A 24,856-nucleotide genomic window follows, 5' to 3' on the forward strand; every position below is an offset into this window, starting at 1 on the left:
AGCACTAGAATTCGATGTTCTTGAACATTTTAAAAAGGGAAGAGTTAACAAGTTTGAAGTAAGAACCTACTTATATGAAGACGAAAAATATGAAAAATATCAACTAACAGTTAAAAGCATGCTGACGATAACAGAAGAATTGCCGGGGAGTACGTTAAATAATGATTCAGTAATAGATATTGTAAAATATGTATGTAAAATGTTAATAACTAATAATTATTACTTTGATGTTGTACCTAAATAATTATCGATAGGTAGTGTGTTATCTGAGGGATGCTTTAATATTAAACAGAATTCGTCTGTAAAAATAGTTGGGTGAAACAAGTTAGATATAACAATGTAAACCCAATCGTATCTTTCTGTTCTACCAAATATATTATAAAACAATTTTATAACAATTTGACTCATTGTAATTGATATTAGAATATTAATTTTATGACATTCTACAAGATTTTTTTTCGACACCGTTTTAGATTATTTGAAAATTGAAAGATTGAACAAAAAAATTATTGTTTCCTTATTGCAACCAGTCAACTCGTTACAACATAATAATATAGTTTGGTAAATTTCTATATGAATAATTTTGTTATGATTTTTAGTTGATGAAGATATCTTATTCGAGGAATTTAAAGATGTTATGAATAGAGTATGTGAGTAGTAGTATTCAGTAATATTTTCACCCTTTTACCAATAAATTTTGCGTTTCTTTGTAACATATTTTAGTTTTAGTTGTTTTTTTTTTAGTATGATTAAAAAAAAATACAAATTGTCAATATCTTATTATTCTTGTTTTGTTTTTTTCAAGTAACAAACGCAGCAAGATTTACTAATCAGGTAATTAAATAATCTCATACCTTAATGTATGATTAATTAAAATAATAATAATAACAATAACTAAATACTCTATAAACCTAGTGAATTATATACTAGAAAAAATTATTATTTCTGTAATAATAGTGTTCAAAATGTATATTAACAACAAAAATTTAATGAATTTTAGCAATTGCATGACATTTATTATGGCGCCAAAGCGCTTAGTTTAAGACAGTTCCATCTGCTATATTATCTTGATTCTCCTGACCATTTTACGGGAAAAGTTAACAGGTTTGAAGTTAGATTTTACTTATGTCAAGACGAAAAATATAAAAATTATCAACTAACACCTGAAAGCATGGAGACGATAACAGAAGAATTGCCGCCGAGTACGTTAAATAATGATTGAGTAATAGATATTGTAAAATATATATGTGAAATGTTAATAACTAATAATTACTTTGACGTTGTACAAAAATTATTATCGATAGGTACTAGGTAGTGTGTTATCTGAGGGAGACTTATAATATTATTCAGAAGTCGTCTGTAAAAATAGTTGGGAGAAACAAGTTAGATATAACAATGTAAACCCAATCGTATCTTCCTGTTCTACCAGATATGTTATAAAACAATTTTATAACAATTTGACTCATTGTAATTAATATTGGATTATTAATTTTATGTAATTCCACGTGACATTTTTTTTAGACACGATTTTAGGTTACCTAAAAACTAAAGAAGTTAACAAACAAAATTATGTTTCTTGATGACTTTTAATTATACCCGTTAAGGCCAATTATTGTACATAAAAATGAAATAATAATAATAGCAATTGCAACCCGTCAGCAATAATATAGTTTGGTAAATTTTAATATAAATAATTTTGTTATGATTTCTAGTTGGTGAAGATATGACATTCGACGAGTTTGAAGCTACTATGAATAGAGTGGATTTATAAATTCGCCGCCTCTGAGCAAGTAATATTTTTCACCCTTTTAATAATACATTTTGAGTTTCTTTATAACATATTTTAGCTGTATTTGTTTTTTTTAATACGATAAATAGAAATAAAGATTTCCACATATTTTAGGCTTGTTTGAGTTAATTATTAGTTCAACAAATAGTAAATATAAAAATAAAAAGCCAGTACAGCGGGATCAGACATAATGGAGACGGAGCATATTGTTAACATAGGGGAGGTCACGGGTCTTAAGGAATTAATATAACCGTAAATAAAAAAATCACTTTTTATTTCTACCCCCAGAAACAGAAATATAGATACTGTTTTCACCCTTTCTGGTAGTAAACGGCTTTTGATTATTTATTGGTTTGTCAATGTTTCCCACAGGGTTGTATATATAATTTCATATAATGTATTATTATCGCATTGCAAATTAATTATTATATCAATATTTCAGGGCTACAAATTTACTACAACATCTACCGTTGTTCAGTGAATTCAAAAAGAAAAACTAAAGTATTTAATTTGTCTCTTAAAAAAAAGAAAAATCACTTTACTATGTTGATATCTTATTTTTTAGTTTTTATGTATTTATTCTTAACATTTTAATGGGTGTGTGGGTTATTTTTGTTTTAATCGGTTGCTTTATTACTTGTGTAATTTATAAATATTATATTCAAATCATTAAAACTTTATAAAAATGGTAAATAACTCGTTTTCTGACGATGAAAAATATAAATTAACCTTAGCGGACTTGGCTTAGCTTAATAATAGCAAATAATACACATAAGCTTCACGAGGACCTGAGAAAGGTATTAAAAGCCAAAAAAGTGAATTCCTTCAATATTTAAAAGCTGAAAATTAGACAGAAGATAGAGGTCAATTTTATATCAATAACATATTGTATAAAATAAAGAATCCATACTGGAAGCGTTCCACAGTCATTTTTAATTTAATTAAAAAGTGTTTCATTTTTTATAATATTGATTGGGTCATAATTAATCAGTCACCCTGTATACATAGGTACACTATTAAATCAGTATAATCTGACAGCGGCTTATTTAATTAATAAATCACTTATACTGTTGCTATGAAGAAAATTAGTTTTAATAAATTGTTATAATGGTTAATGTGCATTATTTCCCAAGAAAACGTGCGGTTAATACTTTAAATGGAAGTAAGATGAAATATGGTGAACATCATGGATGTTTTGCAAATAACATAATATTTGAAGTATTTTTCTGTAAAATATTTTTTTACATAGGTTTACTATCTACTATATTTTATTTTCACTGTTGGTGTTAACACATTTCGTCGTCTAACCTTGGCTTGTTTAAATATACACAAAACACATGTGATATGCTACCGTAATTTGACTTTTGCATCTCGATGTAACAAAAAAAAAAAAACCCAATTAGTTTTCAAGAATATTATGCCATACTCTGATCTTTTATTTGTTAAATAAAAATAAACATTAGAGCCAGTAAATGTTGAAACTCTAATTTAAAGTCTATCTGACTCAATACCAAGTAGATACATTTTGTGAATTATAGAGTTGCAACTCAAAAGAATTGGTCCAGTATTGAAAAAGTTACAATGTTTACAGATACAAAAAAAGCTCACATCATTGCAAAATCCAATAGCTTCGCTGCTCCATATCGAAGTTATAAAATAGACCTATCAATTTTGAAAACCCCTAAAAAAGTAGCAGTCTATACAGACAAAGAAAAAACCTACACCATAATGCAAATATATTTCAGATACCAGCTGTTGACTTTTGATTCACCCTTACTCATTGCGACCTACATACCTACATACCGTAACGTCGTAATTCCCCCTTTAACTTGGTTTTTCCCTAATAAAACAAAACTATACTACAGATTTTTAAGTGAATTTTATGTGCCCCATTCTAGAAAAAACTTATGGTATACTAAGTAAACACAACTATTTTTTGTTTTATAAGTAAAAACTTTACCATAGCTATAATCGATCTCGAAAGTCTTTTCATGGTATTCTAAACGCCAGTAGTTAGAACCGCGTGTCCTAAAAATGTACTGAGTTATACTAATTAAAAAAAAAACAGTACATATTGGAAAAACAATTTATAAAAACTATCACTGTGTGTTGAATCAGGATGTGTGATGGAGTTTTTTGCGGTTTGACAATCAAACGAAGCAAATACTGTTAATTTTAAAATGTCGATAGTGTTTTAAAAAAGTATTTAATCGGCGAAAATTGTAATAAAAATAATTAGGATTAAAGGAAAGATAAACGGAAGAAGTTAAGACGAAAACAATTGCTAGTTGATAAAATGATTTTCATAAAAAAGGCATAAAGTTGTTAATGTGACATTGTCGTCGATAGTATATTTTATTTAGTAGAAATATGAAGTAGGTATTGGTAAGAGCAATGTGAAGGCAATAATGTACTTAAAATTAGCCAATAATTATTGCATACAATTAGTACGAATCATGTTTTTGAGGAAATTCAATTTAAAGATTAAACCTGCTCCCAAATGATTATTTTTAATACTTTGCAATTATGCTTGTTGTTTTAATTTTAAGCTACTCAATTAAATCTCAGCCAGACACCAGAATTTTAGGTGATAACTATTTATGGCCATTCCACCTTCACTGATGGTTTTTGTCCATACCAAACAATATATTATATCTAGTGTTCATAATTTAGAGAATTAGGTATGACAATCACAATACCAGAAACCATATCTATTCGACAAATAGGATTTATTAGAAGAAAAAAAAACATTAAGAGAGGAATATTTACATACTCAGTCAGTGACCAATTTATAACTAAAATATACGGACATAACAAACATTGGGGTTACGCCATGTAAATATAAAATATCTTTCACGCGTCAAAGAAAACAATAATGCCGTTTCAATGGTTTTTTTTTTTACACGTTTTATAATAGAATAAAAAATGTACATTTTAGACACCAATTTTTCTCGTGTTTTTTTATTTCAAGCTCGAAGCAATATCAGAATAAATATTCATATACAGCCAACCCGATTGAAGCGTATCAAAAACAATTTTAACCGATGTCTATATGATCGTCGTTGTTCACCACATATTTTTCAACTTAGATTTACAGCGCTTCATAACTTTTTGGACAAAAGTTAGATCTAGAATTGAACTATGACGTGTACAATTTTCTCAATAATTGTTATTATTCATGTTTATTATTTTATTTCTAAACTTACCAAAACCATACTTTATACTTACTATACCATACTCATTACAACTACTCACTTACGTAAGCAAATCCGTCAAGCACATCAGTTTTTCAGCTGTCAGTATGCCAGCACTCTAAACATTTGTTACCATTACACTTTGGCCGCAGTACTCGTGTGTAAAACAATTGAAAATCCCACCACAACCGCGGTGTGTATAACCAAGTTTAGGAAAATGATCCAAAAAATCGACGAAATGGTGGTGCTCGTTCTGGCCAACCTCTCGTTAACTAACAATGAGTTCCCAATAACAACGTACGACAATGCGGTGTCCGAAACGATGGAAGAGTTCAGGAGGTTCTACAGCACCTTGTTTTTCAATAATGCATCACGCGACAAAATGTACCACGACTCAATAATCAATGCTACCGAAAATAATATGAACACCGCCTTACGAAGCTTGGGTAAGTTCTATAATGATTTTTGCAGACCTAATAAAGACATTGTAATTGCCGGAATCGGGCAGGATATCCGGAGAATGCGTGGAATATTTCAGCCCAATGTAGTAATGCGACGAATTAAAAATCGGATAGATTTTAACGTCAACTCGAGCTTAATTGAACTCTGGGCCTCTGTTGGCTTCGAGGACGATGCGGTATGTACCATAGACCGTGTTACGTACGTACCGTAACGAATTCCAAAAAAATTTTAATCAAATTCATACTGTAAAAGGAATTATCAGTCTAGAATAATTGAAGATCCAGCTAACATAGAACTCGAAACACCTGATCCACAGCCGCAACATTTATTCGCAATTTATTATAATGGCTATTGTCAAATACATTTTATAAAATTACAAAATCTGTACAGTTATAAAATTCTATTTTATAATTATTAACTGACTATTATAATTCAAATATACGTTTAAAAAAAATCCCATAAATTTCTAGTTATTTATGATAGAATAATATTTTGTATTGGTCAATTTTGATTTGTTTAATAATAAATTGAACAAATACATTAAGGTCATGGCATATTGAGGTGAGAGGAACGCGCAGATCTATATAAATGATTACGACAAGCAGTGATAAAATTACTTTCGAATTAACACTTCTCATTAAAACCAATCAAGCACAGTAAGAGAGTATTATACGTAAGTGAGTAGTTGTAATAAGTATGGTATAGCAAGTATAAAATATGGTTTCTTGTTATAGTTTTTGAAATAAAAAAATAAACATCAATAATAACATTTATTGAGAAGTCATAGTTTAATTCTAGATCTACCTTTTGTCAAATTTTCAGACTAAAATCCCTAAAACTTGTAAAAGTGAAAGAAAGAAAAAAAATACTATCTATTTTACGGGAGGGGGACTGTGATATTCGTTTGGGTTGTAAACGTTTAACGGTAGTACTATGTCTTAAGAATAATCTATATATCATTGAAACTAATTCGACTATTTTTAATAAAGTTATGGAGCGCTGTAAATCTAAGTTCAAAAATATAGACTAAAATCCCTACGACTTTGAATCTGTGGGTAGTAGGTTAAAACCAATTTAGTATAAAGCAAGCACAATAAGAAAGTGTTATACGTAAATGAGTAGTTGTAATAAGTATAAAGTATGGTGTCTTGTTATAGTTTAGAAATAAAATAATAAACATGAATAACATCTAACAATTATTGAGAAAATTACCAAGTCACTTTTATATTTAATTTAGTTTTAAGTTTAACTAGGCTACAAAACGAATAATATGTTCCTTTCTACGATTGTCGATTTTACAGTGAATTAAAAAAAAAAAATTAATATGATAAAATGTATAACACTCAAATTTTAAACTGTCAAACGGGAACTTCTTATATAAATCGAAAAACGACTTGTTGTTTGTTTTATGCGATGTGAAGCGAGCAGAGAGTATTCTTTAATTTCTAAAAAAATGTATTTTTTTTTATTATAATGATGTATTAAGACTGATGGCGTCAACAACGAATATTCGTGTGGTACTTTAGGTTATATCTCCTCTCTTTTCCCCTCTCTTCCTTAGTTTAAACACTATGTTTAGCACAAAAAAAACATACGTTTTTTTAAAAACTAAATTTGGTAAAAACTTTTTACCAAATTTAAAAATGCTAAGGTTATAATAAATGGAAAATATTTTCGAAAAGTATACAATTTCGGCACTTGTGCACACATGAGAATGTGTTAGTCATTTTTTTTGCCATCCTTTAAGCAGAAGATTACATCGATCGAACGACAAAAACAATATATAAAATTGTCGATATTCGAATTACAAATTTTTTTTTTGTGCACATCTTAGTGTTACTTTTTACGTTGAAAATTCGAAGGTCATAGCAAATAGTCAAAACTTGAAAATGTTATCTAATCAGATATACTATTTACGATATCGATATCGATTTGCGCACATAAATATTTTATTCATTCACAACTACTGCTTTTAATAGTCGGTAAAACAAATAGTAGCCTAAACTTAAGTATGGCTATCGACGGATATGCTCAAAGGAAAAATCCATTACAAAAATTTAAATTGCATTGTATAAATACAATATACAATAGTTCACGATAATATGATCACCCTGTATTCAATTAATAAAATATATATATATATATATATATATATATATATACTTTTAAATCGTTTCGTAATTATCACGTATTATAGATTACATTTTGATAATTAAGCGCCAACTTATATTATATTAAATTAACTTTTAAGCAAAGCATATTCGTTTTGAAAAATAGTGGGGTTAATTAATCTTTATTCTTTATTTGTAGTTTTAGGAATTAAAATTATACTTAAAGTACAGGTTACCAAGGTATACTGTATTGTGTTAATCAATTTGATCTATGAAAATTGCTTTTACATGTATTCGAACAGAAAAATAATATGCAGGGTCAAAAAATACTGTGGAATATTGAAAACAACAATTCGCATAAAGTTATAAAAACTAATAGTACCGACCTATGTGGAACAAAAAAAATAAGTTGTTTTTCAGTGAAATATTTTCGCATATAAAAAAATGTGTACAAATAAGAACAGTTACAACGACAACAACAGCAGAAAACACAATAACAATTTAGTTTTATCAGCAAATTAATAGAATTTCAATTGAAACGCTCGATAAAATATCTGTTTATATTTTACATTGCCAATTGAGAACAATTAAAAAAAACAACCGGCTGGGTTAGGTTAGGGGCTGATGCAATGGTTGAAATTATTATTTTGCTTGCTGGAATTCGAAAAAGAACATACTATTCAAAGGCCTTTTTACGATATTCATATGTATGTATGTATGAGAGTTTTTATACTGAAGATTACAAAAATATTGACACATTTCCTAGCGTAGGTACAATACATTGTACAGCTGTTTATATAGCGGTTAACGTTGTGTTGGTAAATTGTTCAATGACTCATAATCGGTTTTGAAAACTATCACTGTGAAGTTCAAATACAAATTGGGTTCAAAACCCTGTTTGAAAACATAGGTTAGATACATCATCGAAGGCGATTTTTTCCATACAAATCCATAGGTGTAATTAAAGGAGGGAGAGCCCATCTCTAGAATACCCTCCCTAGTAGCAAAGGCTACATAAAAAATGTAACGTATTTTCTATAAATTTCAAAGTTAATTAAAAACAAACTTTTTACTTTTTAAGGGTTTTCGTATGTCAAAAAAAAGGGTCATGATACAAATAGATATTTTTAAGTTAAAATAATACATTGATATTCTTGATTGATCGTGTATTGGGAACTGCATGCTTACTTATTAGACATTGAAGAAAAGACATTTATTTATTTATTTATTGTATTTTTAAACCCAATTACACATAAGAGAAGAATAGGAACATAAACATAGAATTTACATAAAAATAAAAGTATACAGATTAACATAATAGCTGACAAATACAATGGATTTCAACAACACAAAATAATAGATAAAGATAAACAATATTTACACAGTTGGATTATTTAAATAATTAACAAAATCTTCTAACGAGTTTTTAACAAATAAATTAATATTATTTTTATTTACTAGTCGCATTATGCGATTTAAAGGGGCATCATGACAATAGTTTGAGAAAGGTCAACAGTCTTCCTTGTGTCATCTATTATTTCACTAACATTTTTTTCTACTTTTCTATAATATAATATAATATTTGATTAGATTCCAAACTATTTTTAAATTATTTCGTGAATTAATAATTTTAGTACCATAACATATGTTTTTTGCCATATACATTAGCTTATTCAATAAATCCCTATACTTTATAAACTACTTTATTACATATTATAATGGATTGTTGCATTTTCGTTTTATTAAAAATTGTCCACTTAGTGATGATTGAATTAAGCTACGTCGTGTAATCCATGGATTTAGTTTACTTTTTTTCTTATTACTAAAATGTTTGCACATTTTACTTATTATATGATAATACCAGTAAGTTCCATAATGATGAACATAGACAGTCCGGCGATGTACGGTTTTCATTTAATGGACAACGCATAAAGATATATGTGGTTAAGAAAAATACTCTGATAATATATGAATAAACCATTCAAGACGCTAATAATTACCGAGTATTTAATATTAAAAAATTTAAGTCTAACTGTTTTCTGTTAAATGCAATATAAAATATGATTAAAATGAACTAATGAATGAATAAGTGTGGATTTCGGACGGCTATGGCTGTATTATAATTAGCAGTTGAATTTAGGATTTAGTGAGTGCCGAAGCCATAAAGCCCACGGCAAGGAGCGTACATCCGTCCATGTTTATGACTATGAATTCGCAAAAAACGATTTCAAAATGTAATCAAACATGAGATAAGTAGTCTAAAAAAGCAGTAAATTATTTAAATGGGAAAAACGACAATAGATAAATTGTTATAAAAGTTATATTATTAATTTTCTAATTTTCGTTAAAAACATACTGTTGTTCTTTATGTGTAATTGTCTGTCTACCTTTTATACGATTTTAAGAAATATGAACATGGCTGTTTATCTTTTTGTCGTTAAAAATCCCAATTTTTTAGGTGGATTTACACATAAACGTAAAACCAATAGATACAATTAAATAGAAGAAAGGCCACCGGGAAAAGGACGCGACTTAGTCGATCCATCCATAATGCAAATTCTTGTGATGTCATCACATGCTCCACAGTCTGTAAATCAGGAGAAACAATCGACTTAATAATCGAGAAATAATATTATTCTATTCTCTGCGAAATAATAAAAAAAAAACCTGATATATCGTCCTCTGTTTTTAATGATTTAAAATTATTTGAATCGTTTATGTTTAAGCGATTTTGTTGTGTTGTAACGCAACAACTATCGAATTCGTTCAGTTAATGTGGTCAGTCAACAGAGTAATGTGGAGAGAGAGAAAAAGGAGTTTTGCCTGGCCAAAACCACCATTTGTGTGTGTGGAAAAAGGGAAGAGGACGATAACAACCTAGGTCCTAGAAGATGCACGGGTAAGCAGGTGTTGTTTGGTTAAGGGGATTGCACGCAGTCTGTTTTTTTTATGTTTTATACGAAAAAGCCAAACAAAATGTCGACTACTTAGGTTGGGAGTTCTCTGGAAATTTTACTAGGTTATGTAGGAAATCGATTTTTGATGTATTGCTTTTGTTATATAAAAAATTGGGTTTTAATATTGAAAAAATTGCGATTTAAATTTATATTTAATTAGAGGAAACTGAAATTTTAGCTTCGATGCAAAGCGAGAAGGTATTGGTTTTACTCTGATGTGTGTTTTTTTTTTATCTGTATACACTGTAACTTCTTTAATACTGGACCAATTCTTTCGAATAGCAACTCTATAAATCGCAATTTTCATCTAGTTGGTACTTTGGGGGGGGGGGGGGTAAAAGTTGAAAAAGTTAATTCTTCACAGACGAAAGTTGAAAAAAACAAAAAAAAAACCGTACGAGTTTTTAAGTTAGAACTTTTACTGGCTATAATTTCGAGAAAAAGAGTCGGATCGAGTTGAAATGTATAAGAAATATATATTTGGTATGCCCGCACACGTCAGTTGTGTCAAACTTAAACTATACCCATTTCCCACCCCCCTAGGGGGGGTACAATTTTTTTTGTTTTTCCGGGTTTTTAGCGGTAATTTTAAAAATTTTGGGTTGAAAATTTGGCAGTAGTTGGAACTTATATATACCCACAACATATTAAACGGGAAAAAAATTCGGCACTACAGTTTTTTTTTAACTGCCGGGAAACTGTGTTTTCGCAGATTTCGTATATTTTAACAAAAACACCTAAAATCTTTAAAAAAAATTTATCAAATCATTAAAACAATTTTATTTATATCTATGCAGAATGATACTATTAGGTTTTGTGCTCAAGTGCCACTCTTGACTTAAAGTTTACACAAAGTTCATTTTTTTTTTTTTTTTAAATAAAAACCCTGTGTACCAGATGTGAGAAACGAACAGACACTAAAAACTATCAGTTGGTAACGTCTATCCGTGTTAGATTAGGTTAGGGCCCAATATTCGGTATCATAATATTGTGTTTATTACATGATATCACAGGCGACAAAAATCGTGTAACTGATTATAGTAGACACTCGATTTATTGGGAAAAAAACCTATCCGTGTACTTATTAAGACACTTAATGATTCTGATACGAAAAAACCACTGTCGTTATCTCGTTATTTTATAGCCTGCGTTATATAACCTTACCGAAGGTCAACTATGAGTATATAAGGTCCAACTTCCTGCAAATAATCAAGAGGACTGTTGTTTTTTGGATTCAGATTCAGAAGTGTTGGTTTTTATGCAGTATACCGCCTCAACATGTATTTTTTATTACAAAATTTTTTTAAAGGAAAACTAATGTTTTGTATATTGATATACTGTTATTCATTTAAAGAGATTCACGCTTGATTGTTTGAATTGTCTAATATTAGATAATCTGCTTCGTGCTAATTTTAATTTTTTAATTTATCAACTTGTAGCTCTAATTTTGTATAAAATATTTCATTATTTTATTACTATGTACTATTACTATTAAGATAAATTTTAATAATAATTAAGTCATAAATGATAATATTTTATTTTATGACTAGATCAAATCTCGTGAACATTTAACATCATGATACTGCTCCTATGCTATTATTAAAAAAACAAAATTTTTAAAATCTCCATAAAAGGTTATTGTTAAATAACAGGTAACAGCCGACCGCTAGTGGCTATACACGTTAGTAATATTTAACTAATAAGTAATATATGTAGGTAAAATTTATTGTTTTCTCCATCACAGTACCAGTATACGATTTATTTTAATTTAAATGTAAAAAAATCGATTTTTCTTTAGAAAATAACAAGAAATTAATATACAGGATGAGGCAGTAAAACGGCGATTTTCTAATGTATTTAAATGGTAAAACTCGTTTCACTATCCCACCCTTTACATTTTAAGTATCTATGAATAGGTTTTTTTAGTTGCATTTTATTTTGTACGTTGTCAATCTAGTAAAATAGAAGTATAATATAGCTTTGAAATAATATAATCTATGAAGTATAAATAGTTTGTGTGAGATTGCTTTAATGGAAGTATATAATACATAAATATTAATTTTATTGAGAATAAGCGATTATAATTTAAACTATGGAGTACAAACAATTGGAACATGAATCGTCGACCATTCCAACGAAATATAACAAGACATTGTATATGTGTTATTTGGTCCACTAAGTTTTTGCAAAAAAAAAAAAACCAGTACAGTGGGGACGGAGCATAGTTGGGTCGGGGCATTTTGGGGACGGGGAGGTCACAAGTTTACAGGAATTTTTAAATCTGAAAGTGATAAAATCACTTTCGAAAAAACGCTTCGATGCAAATCGGTAGTTAGTATTTTCAAGCCAGTACAGTTCAAACCAAGCACAGTATAAACCAGCAAAGTTAAAAAGTTTTAAATGAAGGTTCTGTATTTACAAATGAGCATCAAAGCGTTTATGTGAAAGCGATTTTATTCAATTTTATCACTTTTATTTATAATAATTCTTGTAGACCTGTGACCTCTCCGTTTCCTCATTACTTTGATTACATTATGCCAATACTCTACTGTACTAGTCCTCTCGGATAAAATCACTTTCAAATTAACGCTTTGATGCTCATTTGTAAATACAGAACCTTCATTTAAAACTTTCTAACTTTGCTGGTTTATACTGTGCTTGGTTTGGACTGTACTGGCTTGAAAATACTAACTACCGATTTGCATCGAAGAGTTTTTTCGAAAGTGATTTTATCACTTTCAGATTTAAAAATTCCTGTAAACCTGTGACCTCCCCGTCACCACTATGTCCCGACCCAACTATGTTCCGTCCCCACTATGCACCGACCCCACTGTACTGGTTTTTTTAAATTAAAATCGGCTTCCTACATGATAATATATAGTTAAGTTGTCAAAGAACTGGAATACATTAGAAATCTCTTTACAGACCATTCTATGTAGAGGACATTTTGTCTGGCTTTTTGGTCTAAAATAAACCAAAATGGCTTATACTCATAGAAAAGATTGTTTAAATTAAAAATAATATCTCGAATCTTATACGAATAACCGGTAAATTAATCGACACGGTCAAAAAGTTATTAAAACCTTATTTTTTTAAATATTGCTTACACTAAAACTCCTTAAACAAAGACCGCATGCGATCCTCTTAATGCATTTTTTTAGAGTACTGATAAAACTAGAACCTACGTTTGCTCTTGCAATAGTACTTCTTTCGTTTTCGTCAACGCCCCTGTTCCATTCGAATTTGTCCAATTTGCTACCAACGATGGATAACAACTTTCGTAGAACTTGAGGAATTAAAGTCAGTTTGAATTGTTTGCTGAAATAAAAATACTGTACGTTAACACATTTACAATATATTATAATATATATATGGGGTGTCGTGAGCCAATAAAAAAAAGAATGAGGATGAAATAGACACTGAAGTAATAAACACTTTTTAAAAGATAAGATTAACTGTTTAATTATAAGCACTTTTAAGAGTCACTGGTTGACCATAGTAACTGACTGAATATTAGACAATAATAAACTGACTGACCATTATACAAAAGAAAAGCTTAGCTATTATATTATACAAATATGTAAATTAATTTAATATAACAAACAACAGAAAAAAAGGTTTAGCACAAGGATAACTAGTGTTTATATAAAGTTAAATGCGTGTTAGGAAATAAGTAAACCAATGATAAATAATATATAGGTTATCATAGATATCTAGAAATAATAATAAAGTAATATAAGTAGCCCTGGCTTATTACATGGGCATTCCGAGTCAAAGCTTCTATTGGTCTATTATAAGACCTTTATTTTTTGAAATTTTTATCACTCATTATTAATAGAGGTTTTTAATGTTATTTTTCTCAAAAAATCGATTTCGACCTGTTTTAAAATTCTGAAAGTTTTATCATAAAACCAAAGACTCAAATCAAATCGTTTGGTCTAATAACGGAAATGAGCCGAGATTTATTTCTATTTTTTTTTAATAATAAAATTTTCAAAATCTGAAAAAAAATGTATAATTTCAGTTTTTTTTATTAAAAAAAAAATATATATAAAACATGTCTTGGTAAAATTTGATATTTTTTATTTTTTAGGAGTAAAAAGTGAAAAATGTGCCTTACAAATAAAATAAAAACATAAAAAACCTCTATTTTTTGGGTAAATATGATTGATAAAAATTTCAAAAAAATGAAGGTCTTATATTAGAGTATTAGGCCAATAGAAGCTTGTAAAAAAATGTCATAAAAAGTACAACGTGTACCAAAAAATTATTGTTTAAAATATTAATATATCCCGAGAAAACGAGTGTCTTATCCTTAATAAATCACCCTGTATATATATTGCGTAGTATAAAAAAAAATTTAACTTTTCAGCCGTGTCCACATTCGTTTGTGGATTGCCACATGTTTTTTTATCGAAACATGGAATAACAAATAGGAAGCAACATATTGCAGCACAGTAAATTGCTTTTTTTATTTTACTTACTTTTGCCGCGATATGAAGTGCGCAACCGCAGACACCATTAAAGAGCTGACTATAAATGAAATGCATACGAGGAGCCATATTTCTTTGATGTTCAACAATATTGGCTGCAGTCTTTCCGAATACAAGTACTGAACGATTAACGCCATCATCGGATAGATTCCTTTATAGTAGGTAGGAGACACAAAGATAAAAAAAAAATACAATCTATTCTTAGGTATACTTTAAAAGGGTGTCTCACCTATATTAACGCGGCCGGAGGCTTCATTCGGCTCCAACCAAAACGACCCCCAAGACATGACTACCATAAAAAAACCCAGGAAGTAGTAGGCCACGGTGTGAACGCCGAGTTTGCGACCCAGCTCATAGTATAATTTCAACTGGCTGTAGTTGTCAGCTTGATGAAAAAAATGGTACAAAAAAAACAACGACAATAAACCATTGTAATCGAATGTGAGTTACTTATATAAAATATGTTATATTAGCTTCGATGCGGAACTGAGAAGGTATTGTTTTTTAATTTTTGTGTCTGGACATCTTTTAAGCCGCTGAACCGATGTCTTCATATAGCAACTCTATAGATCAGAAATTATACCTGAAAGGTACTTTATTGGGCCAAACATTTTAAAAAGTCCACCTTTCCCCTTCAAAAATTGAGAAAAACGCCAAATTTCCATGTGGCTATGCGTGAGTTAATTATGATTAATGTGTAACTATGGACATTTATTTTAACATACAGACGATCAACCCTAATCGATCCACTGTAATACGAAAAATTAATATTTAAGCACGTAATTGCCATTAGGTTCAATGTTTTTATCGACATTTGTAATTTTTAACTGCGAACACTGGAACTCCCTTACTTACTCAATACTAATAACAATTACTGCTATACTTACTAACGTATAATACTTTTTTGCTGTGCTTAATTTTATATAGTGTACTTAGTTTGGACTGTACCGGTTTGAACCTACTCTCTACAGATTTGCATCGAAACGTTTATTGAAAAGTGATTTTATCGCTTTCAGTTGTAATAATTTCTGTAGACCTGTGATCTCCTCGTCCCCACTATGCCCTGAACCCACTCTAACTGGAATTTTTTTTTTTTAGTCTGTACCCAATTCTTCGTAGTGGTCGCTGACCGTCACGGTCGTCCGAATCGACGCCAAGTTGTATTGGGTAAATTCTAAGCTGCTCCTGAGCTCCTCCGGCGAAACGTGTTCCCACAACAGTTCCAAATCAGTATTGTTGTACAACACTGCAGAAAACACAAGACACGCGATATAACTCAATCAGAAATCCATCCACCGGACAACACTACTCACGACTCTGCAGTAACAGGGAACATTTCTGCTTGTCGAACGGGAACTTTTCCAAGTTCATCGTGCACAGCTCAGACGGCACTTCCAACCTGCAACCAACGTCCGCCGTTATTATCGTACGTCTTGACAAAACTCCCAGAGTTAAACATCACAGTTAACAATTATAATAAAACAATATAACACACTATATCACCTGGCCGAATAGATAACCGTGCCGTCCGGTTGCACCGTCTCCAGGATGTCTTGGGGATCTGAGTCCGTGTCGTAGTTGACTATGTCAACGAGTGGAGTCCAAATTCGCTGCTTAAGTTTGTCCTTTCCTCGTACGTTCAAATTGGATAAAGAATGCGCCAGACGGCTGTCGCGCCACCGAAATTTTATCAGCACGTCTGGAGTTAAATTCTACGTCAAATAAACGGTCAAATAGTACACACGGTCGATAAGTACAATTCTCGATTAAAAACTATCTAGTGTAAAATGGATGACAGTTGAAAAATGAGATATGTTCGATCCTAAAACGCGCCAGCGCCTTTTTCGGCCTACTACAAGTCGCAACATTGTTATATTACTTTTAAACCAGATTAAAATCACTCGTCTTACAAGCCCGAGATATTATTATATTGGATTAGCGCTTTTCGCTCGGGGTTTTATACTTATCTGGAGTGTCTGGAGTGTTATGATGAAATTCCAGTAAGTGAATAATGATAGTAAAAAATATGGAAACGGGCAACTGTGCGCCAACTAACCAACTGTCGAGCAGTAGAAGATTTTCGGATAATATACTTGTCCACTCTGGCCCAGACCCTCGTCGGTCCGCTTTCCGGTATTGGCCTTGTCAAACTATTATATCGACAAGGTTCCGTTTGCCACATTAGCCTTTTTATCAGACTGTTATGATCCGCTGTATCATAATTGGTGCACTTTCTATAAGCAAAAATAATTAAATCAATCAAACTCGGGTACCTTTTTTTTTTTTGAGTACTCTGACGTTCAGTTTTTACACTGTCTTGTGCTAATATTATATCATAGTTGGGCATTACGTGAGAGATCCGCGCTTACTTTGCCAATATTACACTCTTCAAATCAAAGCTGCTGTCGCAGTGGTCCGAAAATTAATTCTAGTTGCTCAAAAGTCCCTTTTTAAAATATCCAACCAATATCGAAAAAATTATAAATTACTAATTTTATTATGCTTTTCATAGACATAACATAAAATTTAAAGGTCATATGTGTACCTGAACGTTTTTTTATTGCTATTTAAAGTTCAGTTATTGTAGTTTGGCGGTTATTTTGATTTCAGAAAATAATATTTCGTTTACAATTCTTTAACTAAAGAGGCGGAGTGCGGTAGAGAAATGCGCGCAGATAAAATACCTTTACTTATTTATCAAAAAAAAAAAAAAAATGTTCACTAGAACAAAAGTTATTTCATTTGTCAAATCAATGTGGGCCGCCCTGTATGCTATATTATTATACATAATTTACAATCAATGACACTCCCGTAATGTGTTGAATATACATTTTCGATTTGCATTTGTCTTTTCTGTGAAATGGTGTAAAAATGATTTGTACCACTTTATTTAGAAAAACACTGTACTCACGCATGGACGGATATGGACGATGAAAAATATGACGCCAAGATAAGAACCACCGTGGCCGTGATGACCAGGTCCAATCCGCGGACGGATAACATGTTGGACCAGTTGGACGTTATTGTGTTCTCGGTGTGTGGTGGCGGTCGTTGTCGCTAAGGCCAAAGCTAACAGAAAAAAAAAACGATTGCAGTTAATTATTAAACCCTGAAATAATCTCAAATATATTTTTTTAATTTTCCAGTGTAAAGTGATCAAGTTTGTAAAAATGATTAAAGTGATATATTGAACTAGAGCACGTCTGTTATAAATTATTATTAACAATTACACACGACATTATCTGCTATTAGATGCTTTTGTTTTTGGGTACGCGCATACAATCTAACCAACGGTAGGAAAAAACTAAAGATCAATAATGCCATAATGCGATTTGGCCTTTACTGTAGCCTTCATTTACAGATGCACTTTGTGTTGCTTTTACTTTGAATAACTACACAGTTTCAACTAAAAAGCTTTTAACATAGTAAACCGAGTAAAAAATAAATTTAAACATTTTTTTTTAACCTATCCTTACCGGTGCGGAAGACAACGGGAAACCACCGCACCATACCCAATTCCCCAGGATGGCAAAATATCTTGTCTCAAAAGTTGTCCAAGCCGACCTAGTCGTGTTGTAGACTAAAAATTAAACTCAAGACTACTTTAACGAAATGTGTTAATATACAAGATTATAATTACGACGCATTAACTTCGATTAAAACCGTTATTTTTAGCTAAGAAAACATATTAAAATGTAGTTTGGACACGACAAAACGTAAAAAAAAGTCCGAATTTATAATAATGACAAGTACAAGTTAAGTTGTAATCTTTTTTTTTTAATATCACTGACTGACTAATATATTATTATTTTTCATATTTTGATTATTCTGATGTACTAATTTTTGTTGGCTTAATGTATATATAAGTACAAGCTAATGATTTGCCTCTTCGTTAACAAACACTTATTGTTATAATAATTAACAAACTAACTAACTGGTTGCGTCAACATAATATAATTAAGTAACAGATTGTAACCACCGAGTTAGTTTGATTATCTCGTATTGTGTATTCAAACAAATTCACCACGTTCAATGTAAAACATTAAGAAGTACAAATAGACAAAGTATGTAATTTTGTGAAAATTCTTCAATTCAAGAGCGCTGTCTAGAATGCGTTTATTTTATGAGTGTATGTGGATATATTATGTTAGTGTATGTTGGCGTTAAAACATATAAGTCCACTGCATCTGCCGTATAACAGTACAAAATGCATTCAAGTTGCGAAGACGTCAATGATCGGCCCCCACTAAGAAATACATTTTTGTTTTTTCCAACTTTATACTATTTTAATTAATGTACAAATCTTTACAATAGCGTATCTTTTATTACACAATTTTTTTAAGTTCAGCAACACACCGTTTTGAAGTTTCACTTCTGCCGCGGGTCCCGCCGAGACCCACATAATTTTTTTATCAAACTTTCGTCATAACACGGAGAAAAATAACTTTAAAAGTATTGTAATTAGAAAATTGTAATATACGTTCACCTTGAAATTAATAGGCTTATGAACAATGGCTACGAGATACATTTTTTGTCAAATATTGCCTATCCTTTGCTCCTTAATAAATAGCGCTTTCCGTTCCCCTCAAGAGGTATTCAGTATAACGGGCGGCCGTCGTGTCGAGAGCGGCGATCGACGGACAAAGTACCCAGCGGGCGCGGGTAGACGTGCGGTGCCGGGCGCGCGCGTCTGTCGACGTCGGCGAACTTTAAAACTAATCCGTAACTTCCAAACTAAGTGCGAGCTGGGCAAAATGTTTACATATTCGTAATCAGCATGCAAAATACTATCGAATAATAATTTTAAAAAAAACGAAAAAAATAGGGTGTCCATTAAAGTGTAGCTTTGTCCGCGATTATTTGTCGTTTTCGAATAAATAAACAAAATATGTTATCTTTACATAATATTAAATAATTTTTTATTCGAAAATATCGAATAATTTTTTTATGTTATTTGAACGTTTTATTGACCTAACTGTTTTCTTAATAATTATAAATGTTTGTACTATAATTACCGTAACGTTAATTGTGTGCTGTTGCCAAAGATTTTGTGTTTCGTACCAACGTGACGCCTTCGGGACGGTGGTAGGTTGTGGAATTAGAGCCTAGAATGCATTTGCACAAGTGCAGTATACCGTTCAACACCTGTATTGATCGATCCGTGTACACCCTTGGCAACCGGGCAGATGCACGATGCGCCGATTAAAATGACAAAGTACAGCGGCCAGTACCTATGCGGCCATAGACGATTGGTTGCACAAAAATTTAAGGAAAAATGACATGCTCTAAGATTATTGTGATGGTTATATTTTGTTTTATATTTTTGTGTAATTAATTAAACTATGATATCTGTATTCTTATGCCTTTATTCGGGCATAAACAATATTATGGGGATTGAAAGCGGGCGGGTTTTAAGCATCAGTTTTATATAGGCAATATTTAATTTAAAAAAAGGGTTTTAATAAATTTCGACCATATCAATTTGTTTTCAGGTTCATTTGTAACTTGTATACGCTGCATAGTATTGCATTTAGTAAATACAAATTTTTTCTACGACTTGGTCATTTTAGTAGTACATGAAACCAATATTTAGATCTAAAGACCTGAAATAGTTACGCCTACTACGGATGATCGAATTTCAATTCTGTAAAAATATTCTGTACATTTTTGAATAACTATTTTATTTACTCAAAAAGACAAGGAAGTGAATAATAAAAAATGTTTAAATTTGAGAAATTAAAATAGGATTTAAACATAGTTTTAGTTAAAATATTAATAATCGATTCCCTCGATAACCTAGAAAAGAGGCCGTGAAGCTCAAATATTTTTACAGAATTTAAATCGGACCATCCTAAGTTGGCGTAATTATGTCAGGATTTTAGATCTAAAACGTCAAAAAAAAAAGTTTCTATGGAGGGGGGGGGGGCGGCTAAAAGGCCGATTTTTTATTAAGCTATTAGAAAATAAAATAGACGAAAAATACAAATGTTTATAGTAAAATTTTAAAAACAAAAAAAAATCGGTCATTTAGCCCACCTAGAAAAAATGGTAAATTTTAATAACAGAAAAAAAAATGAAATTGGTTTGGTTAGACACTTGAGAAAGTAAATTCGCGTTTTAGTCTTTAATTCAATACAATTTGGCACTTTCCTATACATAGCTTCCCTATAAGCTTATATAGCTCCATAATAATTAATCAAATATAATAGGTACAATAATATTAAAGATATTTTTTTAACAAAAAAAAAAAATTGAGACATTTTTTTTTCATTTTTGTGGTACTGAAATACAGCTAGAGTAAAATGTTCGTGTATTTAGTACTATTATTTTTTGATTATGGAAAAAAACAATCATTTACAATAAGAATAACAATCTGCACGTTTACCGTTAATACATTTATCAATGAGATAAATTCTACTATTTTTTCATTAGGTTATTATTTTGTTGTTATGAGACGTATTTGTAAGTTAGTTAAAATTTGCGTTTATTTATTTATTTTTAGTACGGAAAGTCGAAACACTAAACCAATGATTATTAACATTTTTAACCGGCAATCTAAAAATCTATAGAAACTAGGATGAAGTAGAAAAAAATTTAAGCGCCATATCGGTAAATTGGGTTTTGGTACAAAAAAATAAAAGGCGATCATCATTTCGAAAACGATACCGTCTCGGCTCCACGGCAAAGTTAAAAAAGTAAGCACAGTGAATTCGACGTCACGTCTTCTACTCCCTCTCGATTAACTATTTTTTTTTTGAAATAATTAAAAAATGTTTAGTACTTACCCGTGTGACTGACTGTTGAACCCCAAAAACAGCACCGTGTCTTGCACGCGTACCGCCGCAAGCTACTGCACGTTGACCGTCGACACGACTTGGCAGTATAACAGCGCCAGCGCCAACCCCTTCTACCGCTCTCTATCACAGGGTGCATCCGGAACTCTCCAACGTTTAAACTGTGCAGAAGGATAACCGATAAGGATAGTTTTTTTTAATATAATGATAGTCGAATTAATTTGGTAGGTAGGCGTAGGCACTGGCAGGAAAAAATTCCCGAACAAACAAACACCGCAGTTGTCAGATTCGCTAACATAATACAACCTACCATGTAATATTAACAAATTGTAGATCCTATAAATTATTTAGAAATTTTTTTTTAAAGACTTCATTGTCCGTAATGACACAATTTTAGTTTTTATTTTATACTGTTAAGTACGGCTGAATGAAAAATAGTAATATTCTGGGTCGGTCTATTTTACCGAACTGCATATTCGGTTGCTTATACCCTCGGGACATATGTACTGAACTATTGAAACCTAACCTAACCTGCCTTCAGAGTGTATATAAATAATGTTTTAATTTATGAATTTAGCGGACCAACTCGTTTATGCCCAAAATTGACAATGGCTCTTTTAGACCCAAGCCACAGATTTGGTATGTTTAAAATATTTATAACAGCAAAACAACATACAATACATAATTATGAGGATTTAAATTGGAGGCAAGACTAGATGGAAAACACTGATAAAACGTGTACCCGACAAACTTTTTTTAAATTTAACTTATGCAAATTTCGCTCAGAGTACCTTAAAGCGGCGGGCGAATGGAAACCCACAGGGAAGAGACCAAGAGGACGTCCAAAGAAGCGATGGATAGATGGGATAAGGCAGGACTTAGAGAAACTAGGGATACCAAATTGGGAAGAAAAAGTACAAAATCGAAAAGAGTGGAAAGAGGTGTCGGTGGCGGCAAAAACTCTTGAAGAGTTGTGATAGCCTTCTATTAAGTTTAGCCTTAATGCCAACTGAGAATTTAATCCATCAAAATCAGTTATATTAATTTTACAATGATGTTTCTTTTTCTCTTTGTGTTTGGAGCAAAAAACAAATTAAACTTGTATAATGTATATTAGTTATATATTTATATTCACTACTTAGTATTACTCAGTTTTGATTATTACAATTTCATAGTATATAATATTAAAATGTTTATGATATGTCAATATTAAATGTTTTCAATCTCGCATCATTAAAACAAATTATGTGATCATAATCACTTAATATATTTGATGACTCAATCTCTTGTCATATGTTTTTTTCAGCAATATATCTTTCACAAAAGACTCCCTCGGGTTCTTCATCATTTTTTGTGAACCACAAAGTGGTATTTTTCTCGACAACAAATAAATCGTTTTCAATAGTAACGGCATCTGCATTTTAAAATAAAGTGTTATAAATATATATCATATGCACGAGGTAAATCTTTCGTAGTATAAACTATTAGTTTCATCATTTTCGGAACTATTCATGTTGTCATTATTTTACTGACTTTTTTAACCAATTGCTGTGTCAAAGCGATAACCACAGTACTACAGTATAGTCACAAGAGTGAAATGTTGACAATCGCTCTAAATCCGAAATAGGTTTGAAAGGTCAGATAGACAATGAAACGACAACATGGATATACCCGAACATGATACAAATCATATTCGGATAATATTTCTCAAACACAATTATTATTATTCACTTACTAGCAAACCTTTTTGCATTGATCATATCAGGTAGGGTATCCCATTTTGAATCATTTATGTTCATTTTGTAAGCGCCTTTCAGTTTTTCATTACCGACAAATAAATAAATATCATTTTCTCTATCTGAAATGCCCATTGTTACCCATCCTACAACAGCAGTAGCTCTAGGCATAGGATGACACTGTAGATCACAGGGCAAGAATAACTATATTGTTGTTTACCAATATTGTACTCTACATTGTGTAGGTATCATTTGAAAAAAAATTAAAACTATAAAGCTTAGAAAAAAGTTTTAAAACCTTATTTCATACTTTTTGAACTTTATGGAATGGCGGAATGAGCAATTATCATGCAATTGTAACATCTACTACTAGATAATATGTTTAAATATATTCCAATAAAAAAAAAAGTTAAGAAGGATATAGACAAATTAAATACAACAATACCCAACTGCGTTATTCTTTGAATTATTATTATTTAACATAACATTTATACAAATGTAGGTATGTTTATATTTTATAAATAATGTGTTCAATTATATTAAGTATTTTAACATGAAATACATTTTTAAAGATTCAACCAAAACAATTTTAACAAAAAAATATGTATTAAAAGTGGATGATAGTAATAACAGCTTAGAGCCGTTTTCATATATTTTTCCAGTAACAAAAATTTAGCTTATCCGCCTGTGGACGTACAATTTAAGTTCATACAACACAACAAAAAAATGGTGTACAGTAATAAATGCAAAAAGTATGCCAACGGCACGTAGTGTTCCCAAGCGGTCACCCATCCAAGTACTAACTACGCCCGACGTTGCTTAACTTCAGTGATCGGACGAGAACTGGTGTATTCAACGTGGTATGGTCGTTGGCGGAGAATGGGAGTTTATTTTACTTATTTAAACACAATATTCTTTTTTTTAATAATATAATATGATATCACACTGCATAAAATGTAGTTAAATTCAAACTAAATTACATTATTTAAATATTGTGCACGTTTAAAATATGTTTGTACATTAGGTACTTGACGATAAATGGACAGACTGATAATATGTTAATTGTTGAACAATGTAATAATGAATGGAATTTTGGTTATTAAGAGCCATGGCAATGTTTGTAAGATTCAATTATTTAGCAAATACCAAGTTACATCACACAACCACGCGATGAATGAATAAAGGAAATTTAAAAAACTGAATTTTGAAATTTAAAATGTTTGGTTCCCTAAGGAGTATTTAGCATTTTTGACCAAGTGTAGCAATATGAAGTAATGACAATATTTTATAAAAACTGATTGAATTTAGTAATAATAAATG

At 30.7% G+C, this 24,856-nt stretch overlaps 1 protein-coding gene and 1 non-coding gene across 4 annotated transcripts; both read right to left on the reverse strand.

The window, feature by feature from the left end:
• Positions 1-8,823: 8,823 nt before the first annotated feature.
• LOC126833155 (pH-sensitive chloride channel 2-like) lies at positions 8,824-21,903 on the reverse strand. 3 transcript variants are annotated; one of them, XM_050564307.1, is made up of 11 exons: positions 21,792-21,903; positions 20,022-20,237; positions 17,918-18,074; positions 17,063-17,240; positions 16,510-16,718; positions 16,320-16,405; positions 16,112-16,252; positions 15,236-15,391; positions 14,998-15,157; positions 13,699-13,831; positions 8,824-10,143 (listed from the first exon to the last, which is right to left on the reverse strand). In XM_050564307.1, exons 3-11 carry the CDS (start codon positions 18,007-18,009, stop codon positions 10,021-10,023), a joined length of 1,278 nt encoding a protein of 425 aa, XP_050420264.1. In that variant the 5' UTR covers positions 18,010-18,074; positions 20,022-20,237; positions 21,792-21,903; the 3' UTR covers positions 8,824-10,020. The 3 variants fall into 3 exon arrangements, with proteins under 3 accessions (XP_050420264.1, XP_050420262.1, XP_050420263.1); XM_050564305.1 differs by having other exon boundaries at positions 17,918-18,075; positions 20,022-20,111; positions 21,792-21,815; XM_050564306.1 differs by lacking the exon at positions 20,022-20,237 and having other exon boundaries at positions 17,918-18,075; positions 21,792-21,859.
• A 2,388-nt stretch (positions 21,904-24,291) lies between these two features.
• LOC126833157 (5S ribosomal RNA) lies at positions 24,292-24,410 on the reverse strand. The gene has a single exon (XR_007684899.1). It is a non-coding gene; the product is annotated as a 5S ribosomal RNA (ribosomal RNA).
• Between the last annotated feature and the right edge of the window lie 446 nt (positions 24,411-24,856).

The sequence above is a fragment of the Adelges cooleyi genome, unplaced genomic scaffold (genome assembly GCF_023614345.1).
Source record: "Adelges cooleyi isolate 19-005CV unplaced genomic scaffold, UGA_ACOO_1.1 ACOO_flye_CR_arks_rails_tigmint_CR_PRNA_191, whole genome shotgun sequence".
Taxonomy (NCBI): domain Eukaryota; kingdom Metazoa; phylum Arthropoda; class Insecta; order Hemiptera; family Adelgidae; genus Adelges; species Adelges cooleyi.

Bases quoted from the DNA above. Each gene is read 5' to 3' on its own strand.
- LOC126833155 (XM_050564307.1), bottom strand. From the start codon at position 18,009: ATGTTATCCGTCCGCGGATTGGACCTGGTCATCACGGCCACGGTGGTT. The intron at 17,241-17,917 runs GTGAGTACAGTG...TTTTGCTTATAG, and splicing joins TCGTCCATATCCGTCCATGC to AAAGTGCACCAATTATGATA. The intron at 10,144-13,698 runs GTAGGTTCTAGT...CCTGATTTACAG, and splicing joins GTACTATTGCAAGAGCAAAC to ACTGTGGAGCATGTGATGAC.